The sequence below is a fragment of the Gavialis gangeticus genome, unplaced genomic scaffold (genome assembly GCF_001723915.1).
Source record: "Gavialis gangeticus isolate Ggan-Ray unplaced genomic scaffold, GavGan_comp1, whole genome shotgun sequence".
Taxonomy (NCBI): Eukaryota; Metazoa; Chordata; order Crocodylia; family Gavialidae; genus Gavialis; species Gavialis gangeticus.
This window is the reverse complement of record NW_017729024.1, coordinates 138646134-138661035: the sequence shown is the minus strand read 5'-3', so window position 1 is coordinate 138661035 and position 14902 is coordinate 138646134. Positions and strand designations below refer to the sequence as shown.

Here is a 14902-nt window from a genome sequence, read left to right as displayed (position 1 = left end):
AAACACTGGCGTGTAGTTCCTGCTCCTCAGTGTCTGTCAGCCAGTGGTCTAGAGCAGTAGTCTCCAAACTTTTTTGATTGCGCACCCCTATTAGTAAAAAATTTTTGAGCATGCACCCCCAATATATGTATATTTATATAAATATACATCTAAATAGAAGTTCTAATATTTTCTTCCCGCACCCCAATGGATTGTCTTGCGCACCCTCTGGGGTGCACGCTCCCCACTTTGGAGACAGCTGGTCTAGAGTACAACACTGTTACTTACAATTTCTTGTGGCCTAGGCCTAGTACATTCAAAAGGGCCATCCAAATCCTTTTTACTTTTTGCCTGAAAATTCATAGTTTTATTCAGTTGCTTCATCCTAGTAAGAAACATTTTCAAGTCTTCAGCCCACTGGCTGTGTCTTAGAAACTTTGCACCCTACCCGACTAATTCAAGTGATGCCATGAAGTGTTTGTCCTCCTTATCTCTGTCTTCCTCTTTTGGAGTCAGTCTTCCTGGAGGAGGTGGCAAGACTAATTACTGTTACATCTTTGCCTCAAGCCTCCAAGCACTGGTAGCATAAAACAGCCAAACAAGATTACTTTTCCACGTAGGAAAGATTCACATTCTGAGCTTGTTTGTTAGTGAACGGTATGTGGCTAGCCTGTAGGTTTAATGAGTAATGTAGTCGAGAGCTTCAGTCACTGGTCGTAGACCAGGCATTGCTCTTAAAACTTGGACTCTTTTGGCACTTTTCTAGAATGCTTTTGCTCTTTTTTTATTACCTTCAGAGAACTAGATCTTGTGGTTCAGTTTCATGGTCCCAGGATTTCATCCCAGCTTCTCAAACCCCATTGTTACTTAAAAGCATCTTTCCACAGAATCCCATCAGAAACATGGATCTTGTAACTTACATTTTTTCCTCTGGGTGTATACACGAGGCTTTGTATAGAGTTTGTAAATGCACCATTATTTTTACACATAGGATCCTGCACAGCAGATTACAAATCATTGGAAAACAACAAACTTCCTAAAATGCAGTGCCTCTTGATCTAGTTTACTTCTGTTTTGTTTTGTTTTTTGAAGGCAAAAGGTCCTTGTCTTGTTTTTAGGAAGCTGAACAGGCTTATGGTTTGTCTTCTCTGATCTCAGTTGATCTTGAAACTACAATATTTACTTGCAAACATTAGCCATCTAGAAATTGCAGTGTGTGTTTTAAGTGACAAAACTGATTTTTTTGCTAGGAGTCATGGGGATGCTGGAAGGCTGGTAGGAATTGGCTCCCTCTTAGCTGCAGGCAGGAGGGGCAGAGTCTGCTGCTCAGCCAAAAGTTAGAAGCGTAATCCTGTAACAGCCGCTTCAAAATTGTGACAGGATTACGCCTCTAACTTTTGGCTATGCAGGAAAGGGAGGGCAAGTGATGCTGATGAGTAGATGCTGTTCCTGCTCCGTGCAGCCAGAATTTAGCAATGACTCTAGAAAAATATGTTTTTCTTCATTTTCCCTTCCCAAAGCAAGGTACATCTTATCTTATCTTATTTGTGGATATGTGATATGTGAGAATGTGGTATACTAGGCCCTTGTTTATTTAAAAAAAAAATGTTAGCACAGTTGCTTTGTCTTCTATCCAATGCTTTCTTTCTTTCCTTGCAAAATCTTTTAGGCTAGGGACAGAAATTATACATAAACCAGTATAAGATATCAGAAACGGGTTCAAATCTGTAACACGAGAGGTTCAGTGCCCATAAACTGCTTTCAAAATGACTGAAACTGGTTTAAGATAAACCTGGATGGATGTATTATCAGGCTTAACTGATTTAGGTTAAATCAGTTTATTGAACTCCTGTCCCAGATCCCCTTCAGATTCAAGATAACTCACAGTCCTTCAGCATCCCAGGATGCTTTGCACCTCCCCTGCAAACACCCCCTTGTGGGGTGGTTGTCTAGCTTTGGCCAAAGCTGTCTGTTTCAGTGGAGCAAGGAGGCATTCTCTAGCACCCCCTGGCTTTGGCCTGGGTCACTGCAGGTATGTGGCTGCATTTCTGGATTCAAAAGTGAATGTCTGTTCACTTGCTTATAGGTTCAGTCTACACAGCTTACACTAACCTGTGAAGGCTGAATTGATTCAGCTTTGGGCTTTCTGACTGTCTATACTTAGCCTTAATGCTTACTGTGTCACACCTGTGCCTGTGTTATGTTAGAAGGTAATTCTCAATGCTCCATTCTCTAGCTATCTTCAGATCTTCCTAACTAAACTGATTTTCTTTGTGCCTTAGCTAGCCCATCTCAGTAACGACTCACTAAGTCATTAACTTCTCATTATGAGAAGAAAATTAAAATTATGTGAACGTGCTTAGAAAAGAAAGGGGCTTCCTAGAGAACTCAGTCATTCAAGGGTCTGTGGAAGGAAGAAAGAGGAGAGGAAGAGGATGGATGAAGGATATAGAGGGACTGAATAGAATTGAGACCGCAAAGGTCCGTTAAAATAAATAAAGAACAGGTGGAGAGATCTGATTTGTTGTATGACCTTGAATCAAGGATTGCTGGGTGATGATAACATTTATAAAGGTTTAATGACTGATCATTGTCACTGGTCAGATGTACATGTTGAGACATGGGGATTTTCATGGCGACAGCTACCTAATAATCACAATCAGAATACAGAAACTGTATGGATAAATTACACAATGCTTATAATTTGTCCAGGTCTGTATTGCATACCATGCCACATACTTTTATTTGTGATTTTATAGGTACAGTGGGAAGTTAATATAAAGATGACAAAATCTCTAAATAAATATGTTTATTCATCTTCATGTCCTTTTGCTGTTCCTCCACCTTCTCAAATGTCAGTGTCTACCCAATAAATTTGTTAGTTGCCAGAAAATTGCTCATGAAATATTATTCGTCCAATCAAATATGGAAATGGCCTTAAATTTAGAACCTATTAGTAGTGGACATGAATATGAATGAATAAAAACCATGCATTTACAATTGGAACTTACTTTTGAAAATAGCCAATGCTAATAAATACACTATTTTAACAGTGCTCTTTCAGAAGAGGAAAAATCTTCGTTGCGTGCTGGGCTCATCACAAACTTCAACGAGCCAGTGAATCAGGTTAGTAATTAAATTAACGATTAATCATTGCTTAGAAAATACTCCTATATAAGGTGCAGTTATTTGTTTTTTCTCTTTTTTTAAATGATTTTTTGAAATTATCAAATCTCTCGTTTTTAAGCTTAGTTCAGATAGTGTTTTTCTTGTGTGGTATCTTATAACAGATCTGCGGCTTTTTTATTTATTCACTGGTTCTAAAGATCAGTGAGCTATTCCAGAGTTGTACTTGTTTTGCAGAGTTACTGAACTTGTAAGAGGGTATCCCCCTTGCGTGTTTAAAATAGGTAGATTTAAAGACTCATTCCTGAAACTTTAAATAGTTCAATACACATTAGAGACTGAAAACCTACAAAAACCAGGTGAATTGGTCTGTTTTTCACTACTACCTTATTCTTGTACAGCTGGGCAGTACTCTGGATAGAGCCTTTTGTATGTGATCAATACTATGCATGCAACATATATGTTAAGTAATTATGTAAATACTTAATTTCAGATTTAGTATAGAATTGATATGTATGTTAGGAGATGATAAAAGGACTTATGAAGAGATCATGAAAATTAATATGTGTTCAAGAAATCATGAGTGATCCTACAGATACTTACAAACGCAACTTCTTACAGTTGAGTCAATGAAACTACATACGTACATAACTATGTTTAGAAAGAGAGCCTTGTAATGGTGGACTTAAAGGTTGTCTTTGTATCATGTACCTTGCAATAGTATCGATCTCCAATGTACATTGTAGGAAGGTTATTTCTTAAATGGTTAATTTGACCAACATATAACATGCCACTACACTTTTTTTATTAACTACCGCGTACTATTTTATATGCTTAAAGATGAAAATGACTTGTGGAATAGCTAATAATGGAGCATTATGTGATTTAAAATATGCAATTCTAATGCAAATCTTAGCAGTGTTAGATCTTACTTTCTGCTATATCAAATTTTAAACTTTTAATGCAAGTGCATGAGTGGTTTTTTTTTTCTCTTTAAAAAATAGTACTTTGCAAGATACTGTACTTTTAAGGAGTTTTATCTTCCTGAGATTTAATCAAAATTGGTTTTGCTGCCTTTTGAGCTCTTTTTTGTCCTGTGACAAGGAAAAAATGACTCTTTTCTCCCTTTTCCCAACTGATGGTATAAATTAAAAAAAGGGAAAGAACATTGCAGGAAGAATGGGCCAGAAAGAGCTCTAGTAAATCAGTTTCAGAAGCTATACCCCACACTGCCTTGTGGGTACTCTGTGGTTGGAGAAAAGCTATGGGACATCACTATAAGAGAGAGGCAACTTCACTGGGGCATTAGACAGTCAGCAGCAGTTCTTATCTGTTGCAGTCTGGCAGAAGTTGAAACCATTGAGGCACTGAGGTGTGGGACCCATTGCATAAACCGATATGAAACAAATCAGTTAAGTCTGATACTACATTCACTCAGGTTTATCTCAAACTGGTTTCAGCCATTTTCAAACTGGTTTATGTGCACTGAACATCTGCTGTGTTACATGTTTAAACCAGTTTCTGATCACTTAAACCAGCTTGTGTAATGTCTGTCCCTACACATCAGATGTCTGGATTCAGTCTGGCCTTTGGATTCTGTCTCAGTGGCCTAAAGTGGGGGTGATATGTCCTAGGCAGTCTCCACTCCTCCATACTCTTGTGTAGGCGTATGCGTTGAAGGACTTGATGGTGATGGTTGCAGGACTCTGTATAAGTGGATTCATTGGGCACCTGACTAGACCTCTTACCCATACACCATGATTCAGAGGATCAATGGTTGCTTACACAGAATAGGCTATTGGATTTTTCCCATAGGCACTCCCTTTTCCTCCACAGGTTATTTAGCTTCTATTTGGTGGGGTCAGAATATGTTTTTTGGCCCTGTTAGCTAACAGATGTCTTCCTGAGTAGTGTGAGAAGTGTTTGAATACATTTACTCCTTTTTCTGCTGCAGTCAGCCTTATGATATGAGCCAACAAAGCACTTACTAATGTATTTAATCTTTACTATGGTAGTTCTGTTGATTTGCATTCGATCCTCTCTAATTTATGCTTGTCCAAAATGGATACTGCTGGAAAAGGATGATCATGAACTTGGTGTATATATTTATAAAAAAAAAAGAAAATCCGAAACAAACTTTTGAAAGAGAGGAAATAAGGCAGTTATTACCACTTGGAGTGCACTGACAGAGTAATCTCGTGATCCAGTAAAGTAAATCTTTTAGTATTTGGCTTGTACTTAAATACTGTGGTGGTTTTGAGACCTTAATTTGTGTCTAAAAGTATATGCTGTCTGTCCTTTGCTCATGATGATATAAATAAGGAAGAATGGCTATTCTTAGAGGCTGGAAATATAATGTTAATGTGGTCCACATATGTCCAGCTTTCCATCTGTGTATATAGAAGAAAGGGAAAAACCTAGATGCAATTAAACAGGAAGAGAAGTTAGACTTAAAAACTAAATCACTAAAGATGTGATATCTAGGTAAAAGTATCTTCACTTTGTGGTTCCTAAAATAAATACAGTGACTTTACAGTACAGTAATAAGGTGTCTTATGCCCAATAAAATGACTGGTTTAATATTAAATATTTAATATATAAACATAAGGCATGTTTCCAATGCTTGAGTTAATACTTGCATAAATATGCATTTTGACCTGTCTGTCTTTCTCATAACTGTTTTCTTTACAGATAGCTACTCAGATCTCTGTGTTGATTGCTAAAGTTGCGAGATTGGACTGTCCTAGGCAGTGGCCAGAACTTATTCCCACTCTTCTAGAATCTGTGAAAGTTCAAGATGATCTTCGGCAACACAGAGCGTTACTTACCTTCTATCATGTTACAAAGACGCTGGCATCCAAACGACTTGCTGCAGATAGGAAACTTTTTTATGATGTAAGTTGTGCTTTTACTAATATATTAGGTTATATTTTGAAACGTCAGTAGAAAAACAGAAATACCTTTTCCCTTGCTTGCTTATTACAGTTCGTGAGTGTAAGTAAATGGGAAGTGCATTGATTTTAGTGTTTTAGTTGTTTTGGGCTTTTTTTGTACAATCTTAATTGTCTTTTAACAGGTTTTTTATGTGTAATATATTAAACTGTGTAAAGTCAGTTTGTAGGGGAAGAGTCTTTGAAATTGTATTTGCTAACTGTGGTAACTTTAATTTTACAATTTTCAGCATCTACAGATTTAATCTGTATCTGATTAGGATTAGGGTGTCCTTAAATTAGATAGACGCTGTGTACAGACAATCTGTACATACCAGTTTTATTCAAATTGTTTAACTCTATTATTGTTTCATACAATGGGTCACATGATAAATATATATGTATTATATAAATGTGGTCTTGATACATATTTCTGTATTGCTTTTTGTGAAGGCTCATTCTTATTTCTCTCATAATTCAATAATCATTATGGTTTGATTAGAATATCAGCTCTACTCTTTTGAGCTATGTACCCTTATGTTAGCTGAAGATCTTGAAATTGGCCTCTCTTCTCTGTAAATTAAGTAGATAAACAAATATACCTATATTAAAATAACAGGTCTAAATAAAACTGACATCAGGCCTTAAGCAATTACCCTTTTTATGATAGTGCTGGAGTGATGTTGTAGCCATGATGGTCCAGGTAATCAGGTGATGGTCAGGTCCACATGACCTGAAGGTGGTGAAGGTTACCTGAAGAAAAATGCACTGAATTTGAAAGCTTGTCTTAATCTATTCCAGCCATGCAGTTGGGCCAATAAAAGATATCACCCACAAAAATCCTTCCCTCTCACAACTTTCCACTGTAGAATTTTTTTTTATAGACTATATATTTATGCTGTTGGCTATAGACTAGTGCATCCTTACATATTTTAGACTGTAGGCTAGGGTGTAGTACATTTTTAAAATGTTTTCTGGCACAGTTAGGCTTAAGGATGTTATAACACCATCAAGAATGATATTAAAGTTTCAAAATTCATAATAGATAATCCATTAATGTTTAGGTTCATGTAAAAGGAAAGATTGATTTAAATTGCAGATTCTTTAAAATCATGCTTTAAATCTGATTAATATTTTACATATGCAATTTTAAGATATGTTCTAAAAGAAAAGCTTTTTTTTGTTGTTTTTGGTGTATTTGGGTGGTATTATCTTTGCTAACATGGAGAATACATTATTCTTAACACATTTCTTTAAGCAGTTATTTAGCTTTTATTTTATGGTTATTATACAGTTTTTATCATTTGCAATTTTGTAATGTTAGGAAATGATTAATGGTACATTCCATAGATAATATATGAAGATTAATTTGGACTTTTATCAGTCTGTCTTTGGATGGAAATTGGAAATCAATTACTACAGGGGTTTTCAACATTTTTGGATCAGTGTACCCCCAGCAGTTGGGTGCAGAGCAGGGGGCAGGTGGCAGCGCGTGGCCAGACACAGAGCAGGGGGTAGGAAGATGGCGTGTGGGCGGACATGGAACATCTGTATTAATTTTTAATTACTTGCTGATCATGAACTGTAAGTGGTGTTTTCCATTCATGTAGCCGTGAATATGTTTCTTCAAGTGGTTACATTGCATCGAGAGGGTTTTTTTAATAATTTCAATTTATTGTGTGTCCTCTCTCTTCCTGGGATCATGTTGCCAGATATTAGGAAGTTGGTTGCACGCAAAAACATACACATAATGAACATAATATTCATTTGTTAACTTTCATTCAGTGCAATGGCTAGCTTCTTTGTGTATACCTATCATGTCCACTGGGCATGTGTAATCAGCTTTCAAGTAACAAAGTGCAAGTGTGGAAATTTGTACTGTTATTGGGTTGGCTTCTTCAGTGTATTCCTATGGGCACTAGCTCTTATATTTTGTCATTTTCACTTGTACTCTGAAAGAAAGTGTGCAGTCCAATGTCACTTCCAAGAGTCTGGATTTCAAGAGTGGGAGACAAGTTGTACCCTGTTCTAGGTTGTGTCAGGTTGTTCATTAGCTTTGTGATTGGGAGTTGAAAGACTGATTTGCATGTTGACTTGATTGTCGCATGATTGCTTTTTATTGTAGTAATCTGAGAACCCAGAGAGCACTGATGCAGATATAACTTTTAGCTTTGATTTAAGTCAAGTCCTTGAGTTGTATGGTAATGCATCTACACGAAACAGAAAACACTTAAGATGGCAACAAGTCATCTGCACAGATGGAAAGAGTCCATCTTGTCCCAGGATGGATCAGTTAGTGATTCATGTAGATATTAAATCATATAGGCACAACTCTGCTGTTGGCCCCACTTCTTGCATTATTATACGTTGAGTTACTGGTTTAATAATAAAGTTTGTATCAGTCATGCTACATGATGATCTTTTGCCATGCTCTGTAATTTGGCAGAAAGCCTCCAGTGATTTATAGTGTTGTATGCTGCTGACAGATTTGCACATAGAGTGCCTGTGATCATGCCCTTTCAAAGCCATCTTGGGCATGTTGAGTGATGTTCTGTATTTGGGCATGGGCATGGTTGACCTTCCTGGGTAAAATGTAGCTTGCTCTGAGAGAATGTCCTGTTTAACAAATGGTGGTAGCTAGATAAAATGAACTATTTGTATACATGAGAATAGTAGGGAAATGGGCCTGAAGTTCTTTAGCTCTGAAGCATCTTTCCCTGGTTTTAGAAGTACTACAATGTGTACTCGTTGCCATCTCAAGGATTATGTATGTGGTTGTAATAAGTACTTTTTGCTCTTGAAGTGTAAGTACCTTTGTCTGCTTGCTTATGTTTCAGGCATGGTGCCTGGTAGTTGTATGAGATGGTTGTTAATCAAGTTTTAAAAAATATGTTAGACAAAGGCTTGTCTAAGATGGTTTAGGTAGAGATAATCCTGTCTTGAGCAGGGCGTTGGACAAGATGGCCCTCTGAGGTCCCTTTCAGCCCTGGTTTTTTTCTATGATTCTGTATACTGAACAGTTAGAGAAGCCAGGCCTTTGTCATTAGTCAAAAGTGTTTTATGTTTGGTGTAGGTGTCTAGACCGGGATGGGCAATTATTTGGGCTGCAGGCCACTTAAGTAGTTTTGGCAAGCTTTTGAAGGCCGGGGAGGGGGTGCTGACCAGACATTGGCCCCCCATCACACTGCCTGTTAGGAGGGTAGAAGGGGTACAGGGAGATGCCAACTGATCCTGTCTAGTCCCAGGCCCATCTACCCTGCCCCAGGCCTGTCTGCCTTGTGCTGAGCCCTGGCCCTGCATTGCTACCATCCCACATTCCGAACCCCAGCCCTGGCTTTGTCTACTTGTCCCACTGCCATATGCCACTCTCCACCCACCTGTGACATCATCCTGTCCACCTGGCCCAGAATGCCCTGCCCACGGGGTCACAGGCTGGTCTCCATAGAGACCCTTCTGCTCTGTCCAGCAGTGGTTGTGGGGCAGACAGGCCAGGGTGCTCGAGCAGCAGGGCTGGGGCTGACAGTGGTGGTGAAGATGCTACCAACAGCAATCAGAAGTTTGAGGGCAGAGTGAGTTGGTGCTGCAGAAGCTGTTGGGAAGCTGAATCCGGCCACTGTGCTTCTCCCGCCCCCGTCACCACGTGGCCTGGCTTCACAGCCTGCAGCTTCTGGCGTTCCTGAGAGCCATGAGCAGGGATCGGGTGGACTGTGCTCTGCACCCACCTTGCTGGGGTCATCTGACCCCAGCAGTCTTTCCTGCCGAAGTGCAGGGGGGCTGGACCCGAAGATCTGTAAGGTCCCTTCCAGCCCCTAACATCTATGAAACCAAGTGGCACTTCCACACCCGGGGTGGTGAGACTGGCTGCATGTGCCATGGTCTGGGCTGCCCCTGTAGTGCCTGGGCTAGGCAGAGCTGAGGAACCCACCGCAGGCCAAATCTTTCCTGCAGGCTATATTTGGCCAGCCCAGTCTAGACTGATGGGTTTGCCATTCTTGAGAGAGTTTATTCCTAAAGTTAGTTTGGCCATTGTGTTCTGTGGCCCAAGCTGATTTATCTTCTAGTAGTCTTTTGCTGAATTTCATTTAGGTTGCTTGTCTGGTGCTCTACTGCTCTCCTGGGGTTGCTCTCCTGGGGTTGATGTGCTACCTAGTCTGTAGTGATACTGTAATGTCCTTTGGCCTTTCTTGAGTCACAGGTAAGCTTTTATACAGTTGTCCAAACTTTATCGCTGTTGTCGATTGTCTGTGCCCCTATGATGTTGTGCTATAACTTTGATATTTTTCAGTCATTAAACAAGCTAGTTCTTAACTAGGGTGGTTTGCCCAGCAATTAGATGAGCTTCATACACCCATTTTTTTGATTTTCTGTACTGATAGAGTTCTTGGGTATTAGTTCAGAAATATTATATGTTCTGGTGCTTTCTTTAGCTGGTGGAGTCTTTCGCATTGCAGCATCAAGGCTTTTGGTAAAGCCTTCTCAGCTTGCTTTTTAAATTAAAATGTCACTCAGAGGGTTTGATCTGTAGGGCAGCTGGCCTATGCTGTGAGTGCTGGATGGAATCCATAATAACTTTGCACATTTAAGCAATGTTGTTGCTAACAAACGCTGGCTGAAGTTAGCAGCCTTGTTAGGAGTTATGGAGCTTTGGGTAGTGCATTATTTGTGTTTTAACCCTAACTGCTGTTATGGCTATTGAAATCTGAGATAATAACCTGATTGACATTGTACGAGTTTGTAAAATGTGAACCTTTTGTTTGATGGCTTGTATACAGACACGATGGAAATGATACGGACATCACTGAATTGAGCTTGTTGTACAAATTAAAATGAGGAAATTTTCTCTGCACCTGCAAAAGAGGCTAGTTGCCAAAATCTGGCTTGGTACGTCTGCAGATTGATCCCGAGTGCTTTGCTAATGACTGCCATTGATGCAAAAGGCATACCACTGAAAACCTGGGCAGTAAATGTACTACCTAAATATTATTTTTATCTAATTCTCATGTTTTGAATTAGGGGTGCACTGATATATCAGTTAGCTTTTGTATCGGCACCGATAAAAGGAGAAATGATGTTATCAGCTATCAGCTTTTTTTGGTTGTTGTAGCCGATAATTACAGCTGTGTATCCAGAGCACCCTGGCAAGCGTAGTCTGGTCGCCCAGGCCTGCAGCAGAATACAGGTCCCGCCAAGCAGCAGGAGGTGGATGCGGCACTGGCATAGTCACAGGGCACTGCGCTCAGCAACAAAGGAACCGTTACTGGCTCCTGGTGCTGCTGCTGTCATTGCAATACTGCACATGCAGCAGGGGCCTGAGCTCTGGGGCTGCCAGGGAAAGGTGGGCTGTGTGTGGGTGATGTAAGGTATTGCACGAGGGACATTCCAGTCCACCAGGCACCTTTGCAAAAGTGGCTTCTCCTTGGTGGCTGCAGGAGCGTGGCTGAGTGGGGCCCGCTGGTGCTGAGGCAGTGGCTTGCTTTGGGGCTCCAAATGTGTCCAAAGCCACTGTCCACATGAGTCTGCCCTGCCCGCCTGGAATGACAGAACAAGCTACATAGGGAATGGGGCTTGTAGGTAGGAGCCGTGGGTGAGGTGGCGACTTGTGTGGGAATAAGGCGGTCACTGCCTTCCTCATTGAGGAGCGGAGTAGGCAGGAGGGGTGTGCGCGCACGCGTGTGTGTTAACTGCAAAACAAACCAAAAAACCCATTTATGTCAGTAGTTTAAAGTGCCTTGCACTATTACTAAATGTTGGTTATCAGATTGGCATTGGCCGATATGGTTGGTTAATCATTGGCTGTTGGTATTAGCCAAGAAAATCTTTATCGGTGTATCCCTAATTTGAATGGATATAGTATTTTTAATACTTACATTAGGGATGTGTCCAGCCAGTGTGCTGTGGGATGGAAAAGGTTGGGAAACGCTGCTCCAGGGCATACAGTGTTCACAACTGATAGTACTATTTATCTGAACAAACAGGCTGGTTGAGTGCACGTTATTAAAAGTCCATCCCAGGGATTGGCAGCCCCCTGCCACGTGTGACAGGGCATGGCGCTTGAGGCCCTTTCCCTCAGTATGCCAAAGCTGGCACAGGCTGTGGCCAGCTGTCGTTGGCGACAGAATCTGGGCTGCTCTCAGCAGGTGACTAGGAGACTGCAAGCCCTGCTGCAAGTATTCTGGACTCCATGGCAGCCAGCAGCTACCCAGAGCCCAGGCCGGCTGCAGCCAGGAGCCTGCAAACAGCTAGGTCAGGCTCCGCAGCCTGGCATGAATTCTGTGGCAGCTGCATGCATGGCTGTGGGCACATGGCCAGGAAGGAGCCAGGGCAGTGCAACTCCTGCCCCTCCCCGCCACCTGCCTGGAGGTGCATGTGCAGTAGCTTCTGCTGCAGAACCGGTGCTGGGCCACAGAGCCTTGTGCAGCTGTTTGCAGGCTCCTGGCTGTCACAGCAGAGGACAGGAAGGCTACAGACAGCTGTGCAGAGCTCCACAGCCCTGGCACTTACTAATTCATGACCATCTGTCTTGATTTCTCTATAATTTCTTATAATTTAAATAACTTGGGAAAGTATCCTTCATCAAGCATTTGCATAGAAATACAGTTTCATCATTCTGGAGTTCAGCATGCACATGATTCAGTACTATTTTTATTAGGCAACATAAATATGAATAGAATTGTATAGCCTACAGTGAAATAACCCAGAAATTCACCTCATTTTAATGCGTATACTTTGAAACTTCTCTGAAATTTTGTTTTCTAGTAAGAAAAAAAATATATTGTAACAAAATTTCTTCTGGTGATATGCATTATAACAGAACCAGTAACTGAAAGTTAGTCATACGAGCTTGAATTAGAAAGAAGGCATGGATTACTAACAGTAATGTTATTTGATTTCTGATGCAAACTCCCAAAGGAGGTAGGGGATTCTCTGTTTCTCAAAGTTTTCACATAAAGACTTAATGGATGCATCTACATAAGGCGTTTACTGCAGAGCTGATTAGTTAGCTCCATTGTAAAGTCTCAGCATCTACACGTGTGGCCCTATTAGACCACAGTAAACTAATAAATGATGCCATAGGATTGTACTTGTAAATAAAAGGACTATCCTTTGGCTGTATTATTTAGTGTGCCACAATGCATGTGTAGAAGCTAACAGGGCTGGCTAGGGCACAAGAGTGCTTCAGCGCGGGGCTGCCTGCTGGTGAGCCTTGCACTGAAGCACCCTCATGTCCCAGCCTGCCCCTTTGCAGCACATTAAGCCGGGTTGGAGCAGCCCTGGGCCTGGCAGGCAGACCCCCTGTGCTCTCTGCCAGTTGGGGCTGCTCTGACCCTGATCAGTGTGCTGTGGTCCTGGGCACATGTGGAAACGCGGTGCCCAGGACTAATAAACTCTGGTGTGAACTGCATGAGAGTTGATTCAAGCATGTTCATTTCACATGTAGATGCCCCTGTTGTTTTCCCTGGAAAATGCTTTTGTCATACGCTAGATATTGTCTCCATGCAGGGGTAGCTGGGTGTAATTTTATTGCCAGTGTTGTAAAAACATTAGGTTAGAAGATGCCAAGGTTCCTTTTTTTTGGCCTTAAAAATATATGAATGTATTACACCATTGCTGGATGTTTGGATCATTTTTTTTGTATTTTTTCCCTGATAGTTAGCATCTGGAATTTATAGCTTTGCATGTTCCCTGTGGAATCACCACACAGATACATTCCTACAACAGATCTGTACTGGAGATGAAACTGCAGCAACTAATTCATTAGAAAGAACTCTGCTGTCATTGAAAGGTAATAATTAAAATAATGGTAATGCATATTTATGTTAATATACTATAAAAGATTAAATATGTCTTAAATGTGACATTTGTATATTCCTGCTATTGTAATAAGACATCTCTGCCACCAAGAGCCTTAAAATCTTCCGCCAGAACCATATCATTGGTACTTCAGTGGTCCCATTTCCTTTCTATTTTCTTGATGTAACTGTGAGGTGGTCCACATAGGAAAATAAAACTTTGCTTTCTATATTTGTAGTCACTTTTCGGCCAAGCTTATCTGAAGTTGTTTAAATACTTTTAATAGCTTAATGTTGATGCATTATTTATTTTAGAGTTGAGCTCATTTCTGTTTGGTGCTGGCAGTGTGGTGACACTAGTCTTAATTTGTGTTTTGAAATATGAAATTTGTACCTATTTGAATTTCTTCATTACCTGTAGTTTGAAACAGACTCTTGAAAGATTCAAAATCTTTCAACAGGATATGGTGTTCTGGAATTGCTGGTAATACCCTGGAGAACCATCCAGAAATATTTTTGTTTATGATAAGGGTATTTTTTACATAGTGGGGGTCAGGGACATTTGAAGTTAATTTTCTTTGTTTTTTATTTTTTTAAATAGCCCTTTGTGGTTTCTGGTGCAACTGGAACTTCTGTATAATTGTAGTGAAGTTTGAGTAGTGGTAAATGCAATTGATTCTATACTTGGAGAATTAGATTAATCTGTTGAATTGGTTATTGTAATTGTGTGTTTAATTATTTGATACATTTGTGGGTGGAAGATAAAAAATAGACTAAGCAAACAACATATTACTGTATTTTCCAGTTCTTCGTAAATTAACAGTTCATGGCTTTGTGGAACCTCATCGAAATGCAGAAGTGATGGTAAGGGATGAATGTCTACTTTTTTTGTACACCAAAAATTTTTCCAAAAATAATTCTGGGCCTTTCTGGAATTCCACATGATTTGAGAGAGATTAAGCATGTAAGCTGGCATACATCATTATACTGTGAATAGAATAATTGAGAACTAACCCTGATGAATACAACCCATAATGCATAATTACTTCTAAAAACTGCTGAAATGACTGAAGGGGA

General features: G+C 40.2%; 1 protein-coding gene across 1 annotated transcript in view; it reads left to right on the top strand.

Moving 5' to 3' along the window:
• IPO11 (importin 11) overlaps nt 1–14902 on the top strand; it is a 350536-nt gene that overhangs the window by 69127 nt on the left and 266507 nt on the right. The window contains exons 4-7 of the mRNA XM_019517805.1: nt 3033–3105; nt 5797–6000; nt 13686–13818; nt 14631–14689. Coding sequence (XP_019373350.1) covers nt 3033–3105; nt 5797–6000; nt 13686–13818; nt 14631–14689 — 469 coding nt within the window. The remainder of the gene's footprint in view (nt 1–3032; nt 3106–5796; nt 6001–13685; nt 13819–14630; nt 14690–14902) is intronic.